General features: G+C 24.0%; 1 protein-coding gene across 6 annotated transcripts in view; it reads left to right on the top strand.

Annotated features, from left to right (window-relative positions):
• Positions 1 to 5,683: 5,683 nt before the first annotated feature.
• Positions 5,684 to 25,988, top strand: part of LOC145831733 (protein lap4-like) — a 97,342-nt gene continuing 77,037 nt past the window's right edge. For all 6 annotated transcript variants that reach the window (XM_082939053.1, XM_082939051.1, XM_082939055.1 and 3 more), the window contains exons 1-8: positions 5,684 to 5,829; positions 8,051 to 8,174; positions 9,853 to 9,970; positions 12,572 to 12,650; positions 12,898 to 12,987; positions 15,164 to 15,359; positions 20,127 to 20,271; positions 25,041 to 25,243. In XM_082939053.1, coding sequence (XP_082795179.1) covers positions 5,783 to 5,829; positions 8,051 to 8,174; positions 9,853 to 9,970; positions 12,572 to 12,650; positions 12,898 to 12,987; positions 15,164 to 15,359; positions 20,127 to 20,271; positions 25,041 to 25,243 — 1,002 coding nt within the window. In that variant the 5' untranslated portion in view covers positions 5,684 to 5,782. The remainder of the gene's footprint in view (positions 5,830 to 8,050; positions 8,175 to 9,852; positions 9,971 to 12,571; positions 12,651 to 12,897; positions 12,988 to 15,163; positions 15,360 to 20,126; positions 20,272 to 25,040; positions 25,244 to 25,988) is intronic.

Below are 25,988 nucleotides of genomic sequence, written 5' to 3'. Positions count from 1 at the left end.
TCTATTTTTTACTTTAACAAAACTTTTATTGTATAACATTCTATACAAACCTAAATAATTATTAGCTATAAATTAACTACAAATTAAAAGGTAAGGCTAAATTTATTTTAAGAAATTCTTTTTCTAATGGTTAGTAAAAAAACTGTCGAATCTTTTGTTGGTGAATATTTTAAAACAACATTTTCTGTGATGTATAAAGAAATTTAGTAAAAATATACGAATAAAAATTTAATAAAATAAAATAAAGAATTTTTTACTATTTTCTTATTCAAAAAATAAACTTCAACTCTCAAGTGAAAAAGTAAAACTTTATGCTACATTTAGAAGCCTTTTGCTAAACTTAAAAAAAAAAGTTTTATGTCATTTTTGACATTTAGTTCTATTTGTAAAGTTTTTCGTAAATTTAATTTGAATAAATTTAAAGTTTAGTTTAAGAATAGACTAGAATTTAAAATATGAAAAACCACACCCATTAGTTAGAATTCAATAAATAGAGTCTAAATTAACTTTAGTTATAAACAACATTATACAATTTTTACGTATGTTGTAAGATTTTCAAATTTTAACATAACAAATTTAAAAAAAATTTGATACTGAAGAAAAGTATAAAGTTTAAATCTAATACAAAAAGTCTTCTAAAAATTTAAACATAGCATTCAACAATGTTTTAAAGTTCGTCATACAAAACAAAGTAAAATACAAAAACCTTTAAGTTTTTATTTAACTGTTCGCATGTTTTTTATAAGAAAAACTACTCACAGAAGCACTTAGTTTTCTATATTACTTTTTAATGAAATAAAAATTATATAAAAATGTTTAATTTTTAGTATTATTTTTTTTCAATAAATATACAAAATTTTTCAAAGTTTTTTACTTAAATTAAAGCTATAAACTTTTATGAAACAAACGAAACACAAAGTATTTTCGTATATAAGTAAAACTTATACTTTGAAATATAAAATATAATTTTGTTTGTTTCTGCATAACGTTGTGCGTATATACTAGGGTTGGGTAACTTTTTAAGGTAGTGGGCACAAAAAAAAAACCAAAAAAAATCACTGCAGGCGAGACTTATAAAAATCTTAGCAAGCCGGTTATTATAAAAATAAAAACTCTTTTGAAAATAAAACTGCAATGAAATAGTATTTTACAAATACTTATATGTACTTATGTTTAATTTAAGAAGAAATTTTAAAGTGTTTTATTTAAATAGATCATTTTTTTGTCTGCTTTTTTTAATTATTAAAAATGCGGGCTTTGCGTTTAAATGTACTATACTTAAAGAGTGATCTAAGATTCTAAAACACGCTTTGTAGATTCTAAAAGTTTTATCTTTAATTATTATTGTTTTAATGTTAAAGGTATTTAAGTTACAAATGTTTTGATGTTTAAGATTTACTTTTTTTGATATTTATATTCGAATAACTTTACTACTATGATTTTATTTAATGAATAGTTTTTATTACGGCTTTGAAATAACCAACTATTGCTACATAAAAACTGTATGTTTTAAAACATTCTAGTACTTATTGAGAAAGTATAACTTACTTTAGGTTGTATAAAAACATACCGTCGCTTAGGAAACAAACAAAAGCAATTAACCTCTCATTTACACTTGAAATAGATTTTTATAAAGTCAAAATGAATGCTTATTAATATTAACAAATATAGTCTACATTTTTTAGTTTTTTCTCTTTTTTTTTTGAAGGATTTAGTCTTGAACACGGTTAAAAACTTTCACATGTTGTATTGTGAATTTGAAAGTCTAAAATATACTACTTAACACTGTATATGTTTATCTAAGACATTTTAATAATTACTTTTTTTTCAAACATAAATATTAAAAATTGTTATTTAAGATCTTTATCCAATGATATTACATTTATATGTTTTTACTAGTTAACTTATCTTTTTTCTTTATTATTTTATTTACTAGTTATTTATAATAAACTGAAACGTTTGATTACTTTTAATAAAAACAATTTAAGCTTTTTAAGTTTAAGAACATTTATTAAATTAACAAACCAAAATATAAACAAAAGTATAGGTAATGACTACTAGTCTTGGTAAATAATGTTAACTATATTGCTTAACTATTAAATATAAATTTAATTTAGTTGATTAAAGTTGGTTAAAATAACATTGGTTTTTAAGATTTAAAAAACGCTTCTTTAACTTGAAAACGACGTATTTGACAATAATTTTAGTATTTTTATGATAGCTATAAACTTCATAAACCATATGAAATTAATAACACATGAAAATTTTTACTTTTTCAGAAATTAGTTTTTTACTCTTAATAAATTAGAAAGTCTGTTTGTATAAATTAAGTTGTTAATATTAAATTTTTATTTTTGTGCTTCTAAAAGCCGTATTTCAAAAGGCAAAAAACTTTTGAACTTAATTTTTGTGTGTTTTTGCTTTAAAACGCGTTCTTTGACTTTGTTATAAGTTCTTATAAAAAGTGTTTAACTTTTTTTGATCTGTTCGTAATTTCACATTTTATATAAAATAATACCAAGTATGTGTTTTTAAACCTTTGAAGAAACTATAAAACAAGTTATTTAATATTAGCTTTTTATAGAAGCTTGATATTCTCGATTAATGCAGAAAACTTAAATGTTATAAAAAATATTTAAAAAAAATAACTCAAAAAAGATTTATAGTTTGACTTTAAAAGTAGCCTCACTGACAAATAAAAAATTAAGATTCAAAACTGACGGCCTTCTTGCTTTTTTGTGCTAGAAAGTACAAAAACTAAAGTTCGTTTTAATTAAGTAGTTTTACGTGTTTGTTTAGTTCAAAGGTTGGCAGGCTTTTGGAAATCAAAGAGCAAACTTTATAAGAACAAGTCCTTATGTAAAATTTATTTAAAATAATTGTAATTATCGATAGAAAAACACTTTTTTAAATTAAGCAAAAATTAATCGCTAGAAATTAGTCGTTATTAAATTACAAGTCTAAATATATGTTTATACCCAAAGACAAGACATTAAAAGTCGTGTCTCGTGATTAACTTTTTATAACCGAAAACTTTTTTCATACAACAGGTCCTAGAACCAATTTCTTAAGCGTTGTTTTTGTCGTTCAATTAACATTATACCTTAAATTTTTTGAAGTTGTTTAAAATTGTTTTTTTTGCTAAAAAATTCTTCATAGATTTTTGAAGCTTCCCGACCCCTGATCTGGTAGGTATAAAGTAATCAGGTAATTTTTTTTAAACTTAATCATAAATTTTTACAATTATCAGCCAACCATGGAAACTGGTGAAATTTTTAAACTTTAAAAAATTTTCTATTTTAATATAGATAAAAAAAAAACTTTATTTTTTATTATTTATATACAAGACTAATTTGAACATATTATATAAACATTACATAATGCTTCGGTCGGTGCTAAATAACATAAAATTAATTTAAAACTCAAAACGTTTGCAGTTATTGCAAATTTTCAAGACCACTTTTACAAAGTTTATGAAGTTTGTAATGCTTTTTAAATTGTACGTTTTTTACATAAACTGTTGAAAAAAACCATAAGTAACAAATTTACTTGCAGTATTATAGTTTCAAAAATGTTCTTATTTTAAATAATAAGACAAAGTCATCTCTTTTTATTTATTTATAAGTTTTATAGTAGTTTTACATTTTTTTGTCAAAGAAATAGTACAGAAACAAAAATTACACAAAATGTTATGGAAACTCTATACCTACACCCCTTCAGTGGACTTTGTCAGCTTTCCAGTTACACCTTAAGTATTATTTTATTTATGTTTGAACATTTGATTTTTACGTATACATTTTGAAGAAATTGATAAAATAAAATTTTTATTGATAAGTTTTACTTTATATTTGTTTAATAAAAAAACGAGTAAGTAAAAAATTATTCTAAAATGTTTTAGTTGTGATAAGTAACACCTTTGTGTTTTTATGTCAGTTTTGTATTTTGAATAATGTGACAAATGTCTATTATAAAACCAACAAACTTTGTTAAAATCGTGTATACATTTAGCTGGTTTATTTTACTTGGTTACTATAGCAAGCTAATAAGGTTTCTTTATGCTTGACTTCACATAAACAATACAAGCTAATTAAGTTTGTCACAATGCAATGAAGTCTTGCAACAATTTGAAAAATTAAACATAAAACTTGCAATAATTAGTTTCTAAAATACTACTTTAAAATAATTTAATTATAATACTTGATTTTTAAAGGTTTTATTACAGAACATGGGTAGCTAAATATAGAAACAAAAAACTGACTAGGGTATTGAACTGTAAACAAACAAAAAAGCCAAAAAAGTCTGTTTATTTAAATGCCTCCAATTTAGTCCAACCCTAAAATAAAACTGCATTTCAAAATAAATGCTATCTCATAATTATTTTTTACTATTTATAATTTTTTAAGTTCTAAAGTTTATAATCATTTATGCTAACTCAAAATAAGTACTTCTTCTATGTGGTAGTTATGTGTTTGTGTAGAGATTGTGTTTCTTCCAAGTTTGATTATTTGTTTAAGTTTTAAAGTTAATATAGCATTTATTTTAAATTAATTTGAACTATTAGCTAATTCAACAAAAAAAACTTTAAGATTATTTTTGTTTAATCTATTTTCAATTAGTATAGCTTGTTACACTATGTTAGCAGAGTAGTGTTAATTAAAAAAGAAAACTTGACTAAAAAAATATTCTTAATGTAAATTTTAATCACTTTAAAAAAAATTAAAACTTGCTATTTTATTAAATATTAAGCTAAAAGTTAATCTAACAAAATTTTATTAGTTAAAAGTTCTGAAACACTTATAGTCTAACTATCAATATCTTGTTAGTTTTTATCAGACTGAAGTTTTATGTTATAGTTTGGAGGTGGCTTACTTTTTTCAGAATAAATCAAAAAACAGTGATTTTATAAAATGTTGATTTTATTTTTTATATATTTATTATAAAGTATCATAGTTTAATTGAATAGTATGAAAATAGTAAATTTTCTACCTTGATACATCACAAGGCAAACTAAATTTGTTTTGTAATAAAGTATCTTATAAAAGCATTTTTTAATATAGCTCAATTTAAACAGAAAACAAAAAAAAAAGGCATAATTTAAATAATTTTATTAAATAAAAATAAGAAAAAAAATATTAGAATTAGTTTTATAACAAAAAACTACTTGAGATTAGAAAATGGTTTGAGCAGAGTTAGAGCTTTTTTGTTGAGTGCAAAGTAGCTTGCTTAGCAACCAATGCAAAACACAAAGAAATTTGATGCAGTTTACAGTTTTTATTTTTTATTCAAACAAAAGTAGTTTTGAGTTTAATATTATAACATTTTTTACAAAATTAGATAAAAGTATTATAAACTATAAATGATTAAAATTTTTTAAAAGTTTAAAACTAAGTTTGAAATAATACTAAACAAAATCCTACATACATTGTAATACTAACCTGAAAATTTTAATCAAGATTACTGTTTAAAACTGATACTTACTTTTCAATTTAATAGAAAAAAAAAACTTTTTATCGTCCAAAGCAGCATAAAAAGGCTTAAATTTATTTGATAAAACAATTGCAAGATTATATTAATAAAATGAAAAAAAGATTAATCTAAAGATTAAAGTTATAATAAAAAAAAAAATTGTAACTGTTTCATTGTCTTACAAAATTATATAAATTTTAACTACAAAACAGTTTTTTTACTATGAACTATCTTTATTAAAATTCATCAAATCAAGCCAAAAGTCATTTATTTTACTGGATTGCAAAACACTGTATATTATTGAAGCACAAAAAAAATGCCTTTCAAATTGTTGAAATGTTTTCCTTCGTTTAGATGCAACAGGTTAATATTTTTTAAGATAAAAAATATTTATTTAATATTTATTAGAATACTAATAAAGAATATGTCTAATTTGTTATTTACTTTAAAAAGAAAAAATAATCAGATTTAGACTTTTAGTATCAACAAATAAAGTTTTTATTATAATGGACAAAAAATAAAGCAGCACAGTGTTTTAAAGAAAACTAAATTATAGTAATTATATATTTTTTTACTCCTTTAAGCTATTTTTATAAAGCTTTAAATATTTTATTTTTGGAACTTAAGTTAACTTTCATTTTATGATTAAAAAATTACAATTTAAATTAAAATTTTTAAAGAAGTTTTAGTTTTAGTAATAAGTTGCTTAATTTTTAAACAACATTTTTATCATAAAAACGACTGTTTAAAACATTTTGTATACTCAATTTAAAACTTACATACATAGTTAAAAACGTTTTAGATTAGGCATAAATAGATGCTCTTTAGAAAACATGAAACACTTGTTTTAATTTAATCAAAAAAACTACTCTTAATAAAAAAGAAAAAAGTAAACTGTAATTTTTTATCTACCGTGAACAACTTTCTTTTTAATTTTTATATAAAGATCTATCTAACTTTTCTAAGCTTTAATTTAAAAACATGTTATGACTATAGCTAAAGGTTTAAGTTTAATTATTTATGAATAGATAATATCAAAAAGTAAGATTTTCATTGCAATAAGAAAATACTAAGTACTTTGATATTAAGACAACGAAAACATTTTATATTTAGTTTATCGTACTAAAACATTTTAATTAAAATGTTTATTTCTGTTAGACTTTGTGTTAACTTATATTTATTACACAACAATAAATATTATAACCTATTATATTTGTGAAAAACAAACAGTTTAAAATTTACTGAAGTAAGCGACTCCTTTGAGACAGTAACTAGTAGGGGGGTAAAAGTAAACAGCCAATTAGCTATTAAAGTGTGGTGTTATAGAAGGGGAACGATTATTTTTTTTTAATTTCTGCCGAGGGACGTTTATAAAATTGAGTTTGGAATCCCTGAATAAATTCTTTTATATAAAAGACTTAAGTAGCAACGCTTGAGTTGGCACAAGCAACATAAATTACCATAATGTCTTTATTTCTATTTTGTTATCTAAATATTAAAATTGTTAAACTTGTAGTTGACACATTGAATTTTTTCTTGATAATTGGTGTTTTAATCAACATAGTACTGCTAGTTTATGCTATAGAAAATTTTAAATATATTTTTAAGGAGTACTATTTTTAAACTGTCCTTGTTTTGAAAGGATTAAGCTTACGAGTGTTAACCATTATATAAATGTGTTCAGCCCTTTGTTATAAAATATTTTTTTTTTTATAATTTTTTTTTATAACATAAACGTACCATAAAATGACCTAAGTTATTTTCTGAAATATGTATATAGTTGTTGTTTTATTTAATGTTTAGAAATGTAGAGACTATCAAAAACCTTAGAAAATTATATTGGTTAAAAATAAGTTAATTATTTTATAATTTACTAAAAAAAAGTAAAAAAAAGTGCTTTAATATACAATTTGATGCCATTGACAAAGGCCGAAGCAATATAGTAGTGTTAAAAATCTCAAATAAGAAAAAAATGATAAAAAAAGGTAATATAATAGTAAAATCTTTATACATTCTCAATGTAAGCTAACCGATTCAATAGATTTACTTTTATTTTTTTCACTTGGAAAAATCTTTAACACCAACACTTTACCGGCATTGACACTGACAACACCACAATAAACTAGTAGTGCTCTAAAAAGTAAATTAAAAACTTTTTTCTACACTACTGCATACACATAATTAATATTGTAAAGAATTACATATATTGAACTGTTTATACTGTATGAACTTTCTTTTTTTTCAGTAATATTTACTACAAAAAAGTTGAAACGATATATCAGGGTTTCCTAGACTATTTTTCATTAGGTTCTCTTAAAAAAAAGAACCCTTCCGACAAGATTCAAAAAAAACTACCGTTAAAAACGCCTAAGATAGCCCCCCCCCCTTTGGCTTCTTTTCTGCTTATTGCCCACTTTAGGAAACCCTGCCATATATTTCAACTATACAATTAATAAGTAACAAAACTTCCATATTTTAACTCTCAATGTAAGAAAAAAACAGATTGTGTTGACTATATTAAAATATTAAGTGTTTGTTTTACAGACCGTTGACAATTAATCTAATTAAATATATTTCTCAACAGACAAGTTGATACCATAGACAAACGCCATAGTAACCTGGTAGTGGTTCCTGATGAGGTGTACAGATACCACAACTCCCTGGAGGAACTGCTGCTGGACGCCAACCAAATAAAAGACCTTTCAAAGGTTTAATTATTTATTTAAAAGAACAATTTTTTTTTTGTTTTAATTTTCTAATAACTAAAATAACATTTTATAGTGTGACTGCATTAAGAAAAGTAAAGCTTTTGATTATACTCGGTGTATAGTTTGCATTTTATTTACTAATCTTTTCTGTTAAACATTGCTCTATTACACATACGTGATGAAAATAATGTTGTTTTGAATTGAATGCTTAAAAATAATTATTCTTACCACTCTATATTGTTTAGTTTAAAGTTTTGGCTGGTACAAAGTTTTTCCCACGATCATCTTCTAATGAGTTTTGTAAACTGAGTTACTTAGTTTACACGTTGATAAGAACCTATGTAAATTTAAAACTGAATGTAGAACAAGTTTATGTGATTATTTTATTTTTTGATTATTAACTAACTTGTAGTGTATCATTTTATTTGTTATTAGGCTCATTATTGGCAAATAAAATAAGTATAAAAAACATCTTAATATTTTTTTTATTTTTGTTGTATTTAATTATATTTATTTAATTTCAACGTGTTTATGTTAATTAGCTTTGCAAAGTTTCAAACTAGTAATTTATAATACAAGTTGTAAAGTTTTGTTTCTAACTTAATTATTTTTAGCTGCTTAACTACATATAACTAAATAAGTAACACGTAGTTTTCTAACAAAAAAGTTTTGCTATTTTGTTTTGACGTTTTGTCCTATTTTTCTGTATATCAAAATTTAATAGAGCGTTCTATATTTTTTAATAGAATTTTATTAACATTCTAATTAAATAAAAATATACAAAACATTTTGTTTGTACATATTTACTCAAGTAGAACCAATATTGAGCGTAGTTTTAAAAATTAAAACAAATTAAATATACTTAAAGTTAAAAAGTTGTAGCTATTAGCTTGTGAAGTTCACACTGTTTTTTAAAGTTTTTCATTTTTATTTTCATACTTACATTGAAACATTTAAATAGTACTTTATAGAAAAAAGCTATGTTACATTTATTATAAACCTTAAACGCTGGCCTATTCAATTAGCATCTAAATTGCTAAGCGATAGTAGAATGCTTGTCTTTTAAAATTTATGCTATTAAAAATACTGTTTTTGTTAAAGTGTGAGTACTGTTTGAAACATATTAATTCGTAAAAGTGTGCAAATTAAGAAAAACTTATCTATCTGTTAACTTCTTTGAATATATTGATCATGTTTGTGTTGGTTTGTTCTGTTTAAATGTCAATGCTGCCACTAAATTTACTAACAAGTAAATGATGCGGATAAAAATTAAGTAAGTTCAAGATAAACAAGCATGTAATGTTGAGACCTTAAACAGTGTTTGCTAAAGTGGGCCAAGTGGCCATGAGGACATAATTTTAAATTTACATTAGATTAGATTGATTTGCAGATGAAGAACAAAAAAAAAGTTTTTGGTGTTTTTTATCGTAGTTTATGAGTAATCTTGTTGAAGGGGGCCATGGCTTTTTTAATTGCTTTAAAGGGGGCCATTTGCAGAAAAGTTTGGGAAACCCTGCCTTAAACAGTGTTTGCTAGTATTAAACGTAACTTAACTTATTGATAACATAATTGTCATTATTGATTGTTAAGGCGATAAACGTTTTTAATTTCGAATTAATTTTTAATTGTCAGCAAAATTTTTACTTGCTTTAGTTAATTTCATGTAAACTTTTCACAGAATTTCTTCAATTTAACCAAACTGATGAAGCTAGGTCTCAGTGACAATGACCTTCAGACGCTACCAAATGAAATTTCACAATTAATCAGCCTCATCGAATTTGATATCAGCAAAAATGGTTAGTTTTTAATCTTAAACAGAAATATTTATTATTTTAGCGTGCACACATACTAAATAGCTTGAATTAAAATAGTTATACTGCGTAGAGCACAACTAAATAAAAAAAGTGTTGTCAGGATAGGTATACAGACGATATAATTTATTCTGCTTTTCGGGGAAACAAATCTGTTAATTTAGAGTTTTTTAAAAACATTTCTAACTGTTTACAGTATAAAACATAAACAAATTATTACTTTTAAAAAATAGTTAATAATAAAAATGTTTGTTACTTGTAATCAATTTAAATCTATTTGCTACTAAAACTAATTGTTGAAAGTGATTCTTTTTTAATAACAATTAAGCTTCATTTAGTTTCAAAATTGACTTTAATTTTGAATTTTTTGAATTTTTTGATTTCAATATCCATAACGTGACTAAAACCAGTGGATATAGAAAATTAGCTTAAGTTATGTACAAAAAATTAATTGTACCTTTGTTAGCTCCTAACTTTTTTAGAACCCTTTTAGACTTTAAAACTACTATAAGAATAGTTTCTGCTAAAAAAATTAACATTTTATGTCTTGTTTGAAAAGTATTTTATCGTAAGTTCTAAAATATTTCATAATTTTGAGAACGACAGTTATATACAAGCATTCCGCAACATTGATAAATGTGTTATGAAATTCAAAACTCATATACTTATTGATTTTAATATCAATAAGAAATAACATTGTTCGATATATCAAAGTGCTTGCAAATATGGATTATTACGTAAAAACTTTTTTATTCAAATATTATATTTAGTTTCATTTTTTTTTCAATATATTTGTGGATATTTGTTGCGGTTTTGAAAAGTTTATTGATGAATTTAGTTTTAATAGTTTTTTTATTTAAACCTTCTATTAATATTTTTATCAAAAACCCTTTAGATTGTTTTTGAAAAGTTACAAACAAAAACAGTAAATAATTTTTTACCAAAATCATTTGTACAAGTTAAAACTTTTGAAAATTTATGTGTCACTTTAGAAATATTTTTGTTACTATCTTTTCTCATAAGCACAGTGAAACTACTTTCTGGTCTTTCTTTTTTGAAAGAAAATAAAACTGTAACAATGTTATCTTTTATTTACTTGGTTTTGAATAGCTACTTGTTGTTACAATTTTTGTTGAAATTGGTTTTAACATGAATAATTAAAAACTCATTAAATATTAAAGAAACATGCACAATTTTAAGCAAGTGATGTAATTTGTTATGCCTTGCAACAAATATTTACTTAACAAAAACAAAAAGCTACCTAACAAAAAAATGAACAGTTTATTTATCAAAATGTACCCAACTGTTGAAGAAATGTTGTTCAAACAGTATGAAACAAAAGGGAATAAAAAAGATCAATTTAAATTAAGAAAGTCAATTAAACTACAAAAACAAAGTGTTTTGTTAAAGTTGTTGTGTACGTTGTAATGAAGTGTGCACAAAAAGTTTTTTTTCTGTAATCAACTGCATATTATTATCAATAAGTTTGTTGTACATTATGTTTTACAATTTAATATTTACTCAGTAAAACAAAACGCTTTAAACAAAAGGTAGACTTTTGAACATGAACAGTTTATTTGAACGGTTTCTTATCTGAAACTGCTCTATTGTTGAAAAGTGTTTTTAAAGTTGTGATCAAATAAAGATAAAATTTTTTGGACACATTTGAATTTAGATAAATACTGCTTCAACTTTATGAACTCGTTATCTTTTTAAGTTGTAGTGTAACGTTTTCAGAACACAATGTTTATGTATTTATTATTTAAAGGTTACGAATAACCAAACAGATCCTTTAACCATAATTGTAATGCTTCAAAGTTTAAAATAGAAATAACTTAATAATCGTTTTAATCTAAACAGTCTTAAACTCTATCCTTGCAAAAATGAAATAAAGTTTAACGAAAAACTTTTATGCAATAAGCTGATAATTTATTTAGTTGATAGTTATAATTAACTCGAATGAATGTTTATTTTTACATTTAAGCTTTTAAAGTTTGAAATGAATATAATTCAGTTAATAATTGACTTGGGTTCAGCATATGTGTACTTTAAGCCGTTAACTAACCACAATACTTTTAAATTTCTCGATATAGTGATTTTAGTTTTAAAGCAAAATGAAAATTAAAATGTTTAGCCAGTTTATTTTTAGCTGTATATTTGCATAAAAACGTAAGTTTAATAAGTAAACACAATCGAGAACAACACTTTTTATTAATTTATGAAGTAATGATTAATATGTAACCAAGTTTATGTATTTTTACAGACATAGTCAAAACAAACAAACACTACTGTTAATTAAACTTAGTGTTTATAAGTTAGCGAAACTTTTTAATCAAAATTACCTCAGTTAGAATCCTTTAAATTTGTATATAAAAGAAAAATCGTTACACTTTACTGGAAAGTAAAAACAAAAGTCGTTTAATTTAAGACATAGTTGCATTTCTTGTCAATAAATTTAAAACCTAAAGTCATAAATTTCAAATACAAAGTAAATAAGTGTCAAAGTGATAGTATCAAGAAACACAAACTAGTTTGATAAAAGCATTGTAAAACTTATTAAGTTTTAATCAAATAATATTGTTACAGATTTAGCAGAAATACCAGAATCTATTCGCTTCTGCAGAATGTTAGAAGTATTAAATTTGAGTGGAAACCCTTTAACTAAGTTAGTTTATAATAAAGAGTTTTAAAAACTAAAATACTTATATTAATGCTACTGAAGCTAATTTTTCGTTGTAAGTCTCTAAATTTATAAACAGAAAACTTTTTATACATTTTTTTGTTTTCTGTATTGAAGGAAGTTTTTAAGCTATTTTTTCAATAGTATTTAAGATTATTTTTATTTTTTATAAAAGTGTGTTTAATGATACATGAAACATAAACTGTTTTTATTTTAATAATTATTATCACAGGTTACCAGACGGAATTTGTAATTTAGACTCGCTGAAACATTTGAACCTAAATGACGTTTCATTAATGAGGCTACCACAACAGTTTGGAAAGTGAGATTTTGAATTTTGTAGTATTATTAATTTTATTAGAATAGTATCTTAAAAACTTAAATTCGTATGTAATTTCTATACTTATATTTTAGCAGTTTTTGTAGTTTGAAGAGAAAGATGCTAAAACTTTTTTAGACAAAGTTAAGTTTTATTACATTTTAATCAAAGAACAAACTTGTTTCAATTTCAATTACATGAATATGTTAGACTAAAACTTTTGTTTTGTTGTTCAATTGTTTTATTACTTGAAACTAATTAGAAGTTTTGCTACTATATCGTTACAAATCACTAAGTTTTTTAAACACCTTTGAAACGAAATAGCTAAACTAGTTTTTTGGTATACAGTTAATTATTTAAATACACTTTGTAAAGCAAATGTATGTTTTATATGTTTTGTAACAAAAAATATTCATTCTTTTACTAGACAAAACAACTTCTAAAAAGGATAAACAGTTCTAATAAGAAATAAAAGTAATTTAAATATAAATATACTATCTAATTTAGTCTTTTAATTAAGCCTACTTTTTTGCTTATGTTTATATTTAAAACATAGCTAAAAATAAAAAAGCATATTTTTTAGTATATCAGCTTAAGCTAAGTTTTCAAACTTTTAAGTAATTCTTACTCATAAACCTATTTAATTATTTTAGTCATAGAATTTAAAACTACAAAATATCAGTCATTAGGTTACGTTGTCTATTGAACACTTTAAAATTTACAAGTTATTTATTGATAAAAAGACTAGTTTTTACAATAAACAACGGCTAAGAAGTTTTAAAGAAAATACTATTATAGTAGAAATAAAAGGCTTTTGTGATTACTTATGTCATTGGTTATTGCATTAACCTTTATCTAAGGCTTTAACTTGTGGTCTTTATTTATAACTTAAAAGATTTGCCATTCATAAAAAACTACCATATAATGCGAAACTTAACAACAAGCTTATTTTAGCAGCTATTTATAAGTTTAAAGTTTGTATACAACCAAGAATAAATTTGTAAATGTGATTAAATAGTTTGTAACACATTCTTTAAAGTTTGACAATAATGGTATATAAAAGTAAATTAATAAGTATGTTTTCTATAATTAACAGAACCACACATAAACCTGACTTATTTAGTCAATACTTAAACTGTTTTATAAATGTGCTTATAATTTTATCTACCGATAAATTCAAACATTTTAATTGTTTTCAAATAACTCCTCTACAAATCACTAAACATTTAAAACTAAATTGTGTAGTTTATTGCGCAAGAATAGCTATATAAAATTTTTTATAATCTTAAAAAAGGTGTTTTAGTCTACCTTAAAAAGTACTAACATTGTACTATAATAAAAAGTACTAGTAAGTATTTGAGTATGTTTATGTTAGACTACACCATACATATTATAAATTTCTAACTATTAGGCTTTTGCCACAGTTCTTTATATAAGAATGCGTAAATTAAACTTTTAAATTGGAAACTTAATAAAATAGTTTTTTTAGGTACTGTTTCTTACATACTATAATCTTATTAACCTATCAATAACTTTGAATAACCACCAGGGTGCCTACCCAACAACAGTTTATTAAATAGTTGCAATTTTTGTGACGCAGCAGTACTATTACAACGATTTAATTACCACTAGGTTGCGTAACATCCTCAACCCATAACCAAATTTGTAAACTTGAATATGTATGGAAGACCAGAACTATATAAAATAAACATTATGACCAAACACTCTACAAAATCATACCTTACCACCAAATTGCGCAGAATTTTTTTTTTTACAAAAGTTATAAGTATTATAGCACAAAAATTTTACAACAATGAAATTCTTTTTCCAGATTACGGGGTCAAATGCAGGGATAACCTCCTTATGACCATATATAACATTTTTAAATAATTATATATATTGTTTATGAACGATAAAAAAATAGAGCCGTACACCACATGCTTTTACATATTCTAATTAACATCTTTAAACTAGAGTTTAAAAAGTAAACATTCCTTGTAAGATAAATACATGATTTCTTGCTACCACATTTCGAAGCTGTTTTTCAACAAATGACGTAACATCGTATCTTTTCACCAGGTTGCGCAGCCTCCTCATAAATAGATAAATGAGGAATTACTTGCTACAACATTTCGTAGAAAACAGCTGTTTTTATGACGTAATAATGTTAAATTTTCAGACTACGGAGCCTGCTCAACCTGGAATGCAGGGAGAACCTGCTGATGACGATCCCAGACAACCTGTGCACCGTCACCTCCCTGGTGCAGCTCGACCTCGGTTCCAACGAGCTCGACGTCCTGCCCGACTCCATCGAGCTGCTGACCAACTTGAAGGAGCTGTGGCTGGACGGCAACCACCTCACTTTCATACCTGAGGTAATTTAAAAATTATAAAAATAAAAATTTATAATGTTTTTTATATATTTTATTTTGGTGTATAAAACCTTAGACTGTATAATTTTTGGCTTGACCGCATCCATCTGGAATTCATACTTAAGAGAGTTGATTAGATAAACTAACAGTTTGATTTTTTTGTCTTATTCAAAATTGTATACAATATATTTTGCTACTTACCCGCCTGGACTGCTTAAAATCATGTGACGTACAAACCTGAAGTAATTATTTATTTGTTGTATAATAATTTTTTTTTGTTTTAAAGTTTGGTTTTGATATGCTTTTTAATGTACTTAATGAGTGTGAAAGTTTTTAGTTAAAAGTATCGCATTTTAAATCTATACAGAAGAAAAGCTATAAACCATTAACTCTTTTTTTATTTGATACAAATAAGATGTTTTTATTGTGGTAAAAATGTTTCACTAAATAAAAATAATTGCAGAATTTAAAAGTAAGAATAGCTAATCAATCAAAACAAAAAGTCTTTATAAGTTTTTATTCAAGAAATGATTTTTGGCCAGAATGAAAATTTTATGCTTTTTAAAACATTTCCAATACTGGGAATAACTATATAATCTATAAAAGTTGAATGGAACAGAATAAAATAAAAAGAGACCACTCAAAATTTAACAGCTGAATTCTATTGTTGCCAAACAAAAGACTAAAAAATACCAAAAGCCATTTTATTCGAATATTGCATTTAACTACTGTCCTTATTTATTATAGAGATTTGTAGTAATAAATTAAGGTACTCACTGGTACTGTTGATATAAACATACAGACCAAATTATGTTTATCTGGCCGTAGCACTTTAGATATCGTTATTAATTTAAATTAAATAGCGTTATTATAAACTTGAGCTTTATGAATCGAACTAATGTATAAAAATAAAATGAAAGTTTACAAACTAGTTTAAATGGTGAAAAAATAAAAGAAAAAAAATTACTAAAAAAATTCATTTGAATATCTAGTTTTCCCATATTTTAAGATAACTTTTTGAAGACTTTACTAATTTTCAATTAAAGTTGAAATGTCTGCATATGTTTGTAAAATTAAAATAACTTGAATTTCTGTCACGCTAAAGAACTAAAAGCTTGTTACTTTCAAAACTTGGTTAAATAAAACAGAATTTTAGTTCTAGTATGACAATTAAGTACCTAATTAAAATACTTTTAAAAGTCTAAAAAATTGATATATTTAAAACTAGTTATACATAAAACTACAAAAAAAAATAAAGCAAAAATCTTAATTTAACTTTCTTTATATACGCATAAGGTATAAGTTAGTGCGTATTCATACATACTATATGCAAAGAACTAACAAACTCAATAAAAAACTATGTACTAGATTTAATCCTATTAAAAGAATTTTAAGAACATTAAGGCCTTTCAAAAGTTCAGCTACTTTTATTCGTGCGACATATGTTTTCGTAGAAATTTAAGAAGTTTATTAGAGTTTTTTCATGAAACTACAAATACTTCAAGCTCATTTAAACTTATAGCTACAAAAATTAATACTTTAATTTCTAAGTATGAGCTGCAAACTGTAACAAATTAAAAAAACATAATGTCATATAAAGCAAAAAAAAAATCTTTAGCAACATCTGCATTAATTCTATTTTAAAAATAAAAGTTTTTAATTAAACTAACAAGATTAAAGCACCATCTAAAAGCAAAGGTCACGTAAACTTGAATTTTTCAAAGGAAATTTTAAAAATCAATACGCGTGTGGGTTGTATAACTAAAATTATACAATCTATAAATAAAAAAAATGTTTATGTGTAATAAAATTTTTATTTATATGATTGGAAAACAGTTATATGATCGCAAGTAAAAATAATATTGTAGAATTTAAACTATTTGTACTGTTTTTAGTGAAATGTGGCCACAAAAACGTTTTACAAAAAAAAAAGTATGAATTTTTTAGTACATATGAAACTAATTGAATTATTATTATAAATTGCGTGTTTTTCTTTTTATAATAAAAAAAAAATCTTTAACAATTATCGAAATTTTTAAGAACTAGTATTTCTTATGTTACAAAATAAAAAGTCAAACTCAATTAGGGTGATGTTTTTGACCTTGTTTATATATATAGTGAAACAAATATAAAAATATTTTGAGCAAAACAAAAATTATATTTCACATAAGAAAGTAAAAATATTTACTTATTATTCCATATAGTGCTTTTTAAAAATAAATATCAGTAATAGTAAGTGACAGTTGTCTTATATCTTACACATAAAATATTATAACTTATATTGGTCTAGATTCTAGCTGCTCTTTAAATGGATAATCAAATAATTAACTATGTTTATTTTTTCAGTAAAATTCTAAATAATTCTCTAGTATGATTAATAACTGTTAACTATATATTTATATTTAGCAATTAAAAAGACCAAATTTTTATTCGTATAAAAGTAAGTATTCTACAATGTTAATTAGATAAAAATATTTCGAGAAAAGCAAAAATTAAATAAGAAGTTTTTCAAAAAAATAAAAAGCAAAAGCTCAAAATTCAAACAGTGTTGAAATTTTATACTCGATGTTCGACAAAGATAAATGAAAGCTTGCAGAGAAATGATAAGTACGCAGATGAAAAATTATTTTGTTAAAATTTCTCAAAAAGTAAAGTGTAAAGTTTCGCTCGCCATAAAAGCGTAACTTTTTACTTTTTAATTAAAAATTTATAGCGGCTGTACTTTTCATACAAAGGTAGTTATCGGAGAAAAAAGAAACTTTGATGATTAATTTTTCCTGGGAAAAGTGGGTTTGCTTGAGTAACTCAATAGTTCTTATAAGTTAATGTTTCATAAACAGATGCTATTAAAAAATTTGATCGCCAAGTTTTTGTTTTGAAATTATAAATAATTTTCTAATTAGAGCTCTATAGATATATATTTTTTCCTACCAAATTCAATATTTTGTTAGAATTTTTTAAAATTGGATAATCCAATTTAAGTGTTAAATATATTATAGCTTAAATGAAAAACTATTTTGTTTATTAAAACATTTTATTTATAGTTTATAATATAGTTTCTTCTAAAAAAGTTGAGATCTTTTATTATTTTTCTAAAAATCAAAACATATCATAAACATACCAAAGTAACAAAACACTCGTTTGAGATATCAGAGGAATTCGACCAATGTCATAACGCTCATTATGACGTAATGCAAATGAAATGTAAACCTGATTATTTCACAAAGCCGTAAAATTCTCACCTTTTAAACTGGTCAAGTTACAGCGTGTATCAAGTAACAAATATTTAGGCTTTAAGTAAAAAATATCACATAAAATAACTTTAAACAAAAATGATATTTTTTAAGCTTCCTGTTAAATATTTAACGACCTATACACATATTTTTATTTATTTATCACTACATTAAGTTTTCTGAAACTAACTAAATAATTTTTGTAGTCCGTATTAAAATGTTGCATAAATTTGATCAAAATTTAGCTTTAAGTAAGGAAACATTTAAAATTTTGTTTCTTCCGCAAAAGTCTTTAAATGAGCTTAAACATTAAATTAATTTTTATTAGCACTTAGTATGCGAATGCCAGTACAATTTTTTTTTGCTTAAATTATTTTCAAATAGCACGTAAAAGTGAAGTTTTGCGCTATTAACTAATTATTGGTCTATAAATAAAAAGATAAATACAGAATTTACAAAATTTTTATTCCCTGGAGTTCTGTAGATACCAGATGAAGGTAAAACCGCGTTTCAGTTAAACAACAAAAATAGATTTTACAAGAAAAACTATACTAAAATTAGTTTTGGGAACGTTTGCAACTTAGCTTTTGCCATTTACAAAAAAAAATTAAAGATGCTTTATAAAATTTTTGATTATTTAAACGAGTTTGCTAAGGGTGAGTTTTCAATTAAGTTTTTAAATAACCAAAACGCAGTTTAAAGTAAACCGAGCTGTATAATGAGCTAATCAACTGAGTTTTATTGTAAAAATAGTTAGGAATAGTTATATAAGCTTTTGAATATTAGACTTAATGTGTGTAACTGTTTTCGTTTATTTAAAAGAACCAAGTTTAACTTTAAAGTCAGTAATGTTACGACTGTTGAAACATTCTACTTTATTTAAAGGGTTTTAATTGTTTAAAACTATTTAATATTTCTATCAAAAAATAGTCAAAATGAAATCACTGCCTTGTCTAGACGCTAATTTCCTAGAAGATTCTAAATTTCTAAATTGCTAATCTTAAAGTGCCAAGTTTTAGCCGTCTATAATTTTTAAATTTCAAACAATTAAATTTCTTGAAAAGTGTATTCATTTTCTAAAATTTATTAATATATTTGTTATAGAAGCTCTAGTATTAGTATAAGGTACTTACAAAAAACAACAAATATTAAAGTTACAAGTCTATTTAGACACAAAGTTTATAATTTAAGTTCAGATAACTGAGAAACACAACTACAAATTTGGTTCAATCACTTTACACATACTTTACTTGACAGAAAAGAACCTAATTAATAAAAAAAACTCATAAGTTTAAAAAGAAACAAAAAAGAAAATATAGCAAAGCAAAGTTTTTAAATATGTTTCATAAGCGAAATACTTCTATTTCATATAATTTCTAGAGATTTTTTTTTCTGAAAGTATTTATTTTTTGCTTGACAGACAATAGGAAAGATGAATTAACTGGTGTGTTGTGACATAGAGATTAACAAACGAGTCTTTTTAACTTGCTCATATATACACGTGTTCATTAATTAACTTTTTGTTCTTTCAATACAGACAATAGGCAAGATGAAATCGCTGGTGTGTCTTGACGTGGAGAGCAACAAATTGGAGTTCGTACCTGACGAATTGGGACTCCTCACCAACGTCACAGACCTCACTCTTTCACAAAATTTCCTCCAACGGATCCCTGACACCATCGGTTTGTTTTTTTATAGTTGTTTTTGTAACATATTGTGTGAAAGTTCAGTAGTGTTTTTTTCTAACTTGCGCTTTGCTACTGAGCCATAAAGTATAAAAATATTTTTTTATGCATTTGAAAATTTTAATTACTGGAACTTTTTTGCAAAACATACATGAAGCTATCGGTTAGTTTTTATGGGTAAATTAGGGTTTTGAGTTCGTTATTAAATTTTCTACAAGGAGTCTATGATTTATTCTTGTTTTTTCTTATTCAGAACTTTATGCAACCTTTTCTGGTAGTTCTGATATCTTTTTTTACTCGGGTCCATAAAAAAGTGAACATTTTATAAAAAGTTGTAAGTATGTAAAACTAATTTAAACTTAAAGAAAAAGGTGTAATTTTAAATTTGTTCAACAATGTTTTACAGATTTATGAATGTTAAAGCAGATAAGATAAAAATATTAGGTGTAAATGTGCAAACTGTGTAAAATAGTGTAAAATTACAGTTATTAGATAGATAGTATCAGTGAAACATTATTTAGAAAATTTGCTTTTAATAAATGAAGATTTTGAATTTATTTTACTTATAACCTTTAGCTGTACTACCTACAAAGTTCTTATCAGTAAAACCTTATGTACTATAAATTATACGTTAGTTTGTGTGTAATTCACAAAATACATGCCTTTAAATATAAATCAGTTAGATAAGCTTAATTTAGTTAAGTTAGTTAGGAAACTTTGACCTTTACAAAACTTTCTGTACCAATTTAAAAGCCTTTAAGATATCTTTAAAATAAGTGTAGTGTCCACACAAAACTCAAATGATAGTAAAACAACGAATTAGTACAACAAAAATTATTTTTACAACTTTAGTTTACTTAAACTGTTTACCTTGTCGAAAAATTAGATGATCTTTACTTCTTCTAGCGGTTAAAAAAATTCGACTTTTGTCATAATCCGCTTAAAAAGCCACTTAAAAGTTTTGTTTTTGTGTCAAATTTAAAAGAGCTTTTGTACATCCGCTTTTTTTTGATTGTTCAAAGTTTTGTGGTTTTTTTTTTGAGATCTGTTTGTCTCTTTGTCGCTAAAATTTTGCCACAGTGTCATTGTTTTAACTTGGCAGCTATTTTGACTAGAATTGCTTGTCATAAAAATCCAAATCTGTTTTTGTACTTGGCTATTTTTTCTCTTTTAATTTCTTTTTTTTTAAAAACATGTTTTTATTTGGCAATAATTTAAAATAAACTCAGTGCTTCTTTGTTCATTTAAACTACAAAATATTTAAATTGATTTTATTAATTGAACAATTAATTTTGAATATACAGGTCAAATTATTTCGTCTTTTTGTGTGGCAGAGACTTCAAATAATTGTTATTTTTAGCATTTAATCTATTTATAACATAAAATTGTTTTTATTTTGCAGAAATTTTAACTAAATTTATTTAATATAGTGTCCGAGTTTTGAAAACATTAACTTTTCCTTTTGGTTTTCTGAGTTTAGTGGTTGTTAAATGGCTAAAACTTATATTTATTTTTTCTATTTTGATAAATTTAATGTGGTATTTTATTAATAAAACACTTTTTTGAAATTTTTTCGTTTAATTGTTTAATTTTATTTGTGGTTTCATTTGGCTAAATATCGATTGAAAATATATTTTATTTGATTTTGAGTATTTCACATAATATTTTGATACAATTAAAAAGTATTTTTAGTTTTATTTTGACAAAAATAACATCTAAGTTTTGTTTTATTAAAACACAATTTTTTGTTTCAAATTAAGAAAAAGGGTTATTAAAAAGTTTCAAAACCATTCTTAAAACTTTATTAGATCAAAAATGTTTATAACATGTTTGCTTTTATTGCTCTGTACTTTTCATATTTTCTTAATTTAAATTTTCTTATTGTAAAAATTACTGTTGATAATTACATACACTAAAAAGAACGAATATAAGTTTTTTTTTGACATATATTGTACCGTATTAATGCTATCATATTTTTGAATTGTTCTTGTTTCTTTGCTTGGCAACAACTTTAACTCGTCTTCACATGATCTAATTGTTTTGATTTTTTGTAGCTAAGTTTTTCTGCATTGCATAGGTGAATCAATGCAAATATATACTCGACACAATCAAATTACAATATGATAAAATGAAAAAAGCAACTGTTTTGGTGATTTAAGCTATTTTTGTGGTATTTAGCCAGGTTATTTCCAATTTAAGTTTGTTTAAATACAAATTTTATTATTATTTTCTCTTAAGTATTGAAATGAAAACTGGCTTTGTTTTTCTGCACCAATTAATACTTAGATTTTGCAACTTTAATAAAAATTCACAACTGTGAATAATTCTTCGTTGGAATTTTAGAAATTTTTAATGTTGTTTGAAAATGGAAACAGACTAAATAATTTTTTGTGACTAAAAATAAAATGTGTTTGCATGGTTATTAAGTTATGCAGACACATAAATAATGATTGATTATAAACACTATTTTTAGTTGGACAAAACAAAAGTTAACTAGTTAATTTAGTTTTGCATAAAGGCCATATGCTGGATTAAAAATACATTTAAACTTGTTTTTTAAATAAATGATAACTAATAAGATTAGTTTTAGTTAAATTTTAAGGAAGAATTGTTTTGACGTAAACTGTATGGAATAAGATTCTCTCAGTTGAATTTAAATCATTGTTTATTTTCACTGTAAAAGAAAAATAAACTTATAAGTGCTATGCTAGTTTTAAAGCTTTATGGTTAAATTATTTTCCATTGATAAATAGTGAAAAAAAATACTCTTTTACTTTTAATATTTTGTTTAGAGATTTGTAATATAATGTATACAACAGTTAAAAAAGCATAACTTTATTCACAATTATGCTCTGATATATAAAAGCTACATAGAGCTTTTAATATAAATTTATAATTTGAGAAATAATATAAAAACAAGTTAATATTTTCTTGGTTTAAAAATTTTATCAACAAGCCATAACTTTTGTGTTTTCTATGTTGCAGTTGATTATCAATTAAAAGCTATAAGCAAAATACTAATGTGTATAAATAAAAATTTAAAGTGTGTTTTGAAGGAAAACTGTCTTTGGATAATTCTTTTTTGTGGTTTTTTAATCGCTATAGTACAGTGACGCACTTTTTATTGATGAAAATCATTGAAAAACGTTTGAATAAAAATATTCAACTTGACATTATTAATCTCGTTGATATTTTTTTTTATATAAAAATATTGTTAAATAAGATAAAGGTGATAATTCTTTTTTAAAAGGCTTTTAAATATAAAAAAAATCTTTCTTAATTGGTTTACTTTCAATATTTTTTTTAGTTTAAAGTATGTAAGCTTAACTTCAAAAAAAAAAACTATCTAAAAATGTTTACAATCGTTTTTTTACACTATCTTAAAATAGTTTCATATATAATAGTGAATGTAAATTATATATATATATAATACTATTAATGATAAGAGGTCTTGCTTTCAAAACTTGTTTCTAAATCAAAAAAAGCTAAAAGTCAGAGTAAAATTTATTTAAAAAGAATATAGTGCCATTTACGGAATTTTTCAAACAAAATATTGTACGAAGCTTATAACTCATAATTTTTTTTTCTGTTTTAAATCAAATTGTTATGGTTTAGCTAGGCTTAAAGTAATAATTCAGTTTTCGAAATATTTTGAGACTAAAGCATAAAAAAACTTTACGAAACAATCAAATCTCAATTTAAAAAAAGTTTTAGATTAAAAGATTAACGTCTTTTGTTCAAATTAATCAAACCAGTAATGTTAAACTTATTTTTAGTTAAGCTTTATAAAAGGAAGTGGTCAAACGTATACAGACAAAGAATGAACTTTAAACAGAATTTTAATTTTGCTTTTAATATCAGTCAGAATAAAAACATCAATGACAGTTTGTGAATGAAAAAATACTTAAAAGCCTGTGGGTGTAGTAAAAGTCTGATACATTAGCTTTTAGTAGTGGCATGGAATTGAGGCTACGTAGAGTAGTAAAGCAAATTTTTGTAAAAGTATTGCATTTTTTGTTTAACGTTTGTAAATGTATAACAAACTATAATGTTTTGTTTTAATATGACGTTGAAGATCAAGATTGTGTGAAAAGGAATTTAAACGTTTACTTAAGCAAAAGAATAAAGCCACATGAAGTAGTTAGATAGATTTTGATAAATATAATGCTAAAAAACAAAAACGTAAACGTTTTTAACGTTAAACTATTTAAGTTAAGTGTAAAGATAAAAGTTAATTATCTTGATAAAACCCAATCAAAAAATTTAATTTTTTATTGGTAAATATATCTAAATTATTAACTTTTAGTATTTGGTCTACAATGCGTCTTTAGGTGAGTTACAATATATATATGTGTAATATTAAAAGTAGGTATCATGACGATTATGAAAAAAACAATAAAAAAATAAGTATTAACCAGTTGAAAAAAATAAAAACATGATTTTTTGCTAAATATCAATTCTGTTGAGAGAATGCACAATAAAATAAAGTTTCAGGTAGTGTATAATTGTAAAAATATGTAAATTAAAAGTTTAAAAATAAAAAAATATTTTGGCATCAACCATGATTATACAAAAAATGGATAAAAATACTTCTTTATATCTTTTATTTTACCAAAGCTGGTAAATAAAACTTTGTAAACTTTAATTAACAGAAAACTATGCAGCTTTTTTTACGAATACAACTGGATCAGAACCGAGTAGAGGATAACAAGTACACACGAATAAATAAATTTTTACAAACAAATAACTTGATATTAATCACACAGGAAACATGACGTCATTATCAATCCTGAAGCTGGATCAGAACCGAATAGAGGAGATACCCGAGTCGATAGGAGGATGCCAACAGATGACGGAACTCATGCTGCAGGAGAACTGCTTGCAACAACTACCAGGCAGCATTGGGAAGTTGAAACACTTGAGTTCACTGAACGTGGACAGGAACCAACTTCAGTTCGTTCCTAAAGAGGTCGGTTTGGTATTTAGTTTATACGCGGAAGGTGCTGAGTGTGTTGAGTTGTAAAACTGTTTAAATAATGTTAATGTTATGTATGTATTTATCAGTTACACGACAATTCAATTTTAGACAACTCAAATTCCGACAATTCAAATGGTTTGTAGATATTAATAAGATCTAAATATTTTTTTTATATTTGAAAATATACATTACTTTTTTAGTTGTGGCCCTTTCAATTTTTTCTTAAGAACCTGAATTGTCAGAATTTGAATAGTCGTGCACCCACTTTATACGCAGAAGATGCTGAGTGTGTTAAGTTGTAGAACTGTTTAAATAATTTGTTATATATCCAAAATACTTGAAAAATATTGGTATAAATTGAATGAATAATTTTAGTTCATTCCCATGGAAGTAATAACAACTATATATATTTAGTTCTAACATGTTCATGACTGTACAGTTATTGATCAAAAAAAAAAAAAACAATTTAGAATATTGTTCATGTGTACCATTTAATTCTTTTCTTATTTGTTTCTAAAAAGGTTTATTAATTTATTATCACACAAGTGACTTATAGTTTAAGTAGTTTGGTTAAACAACTAAACTTACAAATAAGAACTTTAAATTGATTACTTACAAACTATTTATGTAGAAACTAAATTTAATAATATTTACCAATTTAAACAAGCTCCGAACAAAATTAATAAACAAAAAGAAATACTTTACTACAAAATTTTTTATATACAATAATACTTAG

Source organism: Thalia democratica, chromosome 3 (assembly GCF_965202585.1).
Source record: "Thalia democratica chromosome 3, ktThaDemo2.hap1.1, whole genome shotgun sequence".
NCBI classification, from domain to species: Eukaryota; Metazoa; Chordata; class Thaliacea; order Salpida; family Salpidae; genus Thalia; species Thalia democratica.
Note: the sequence above shows the minus strand (reverse complement) of the source record. Positions and strands in the feature narration are given on the sequence as shown.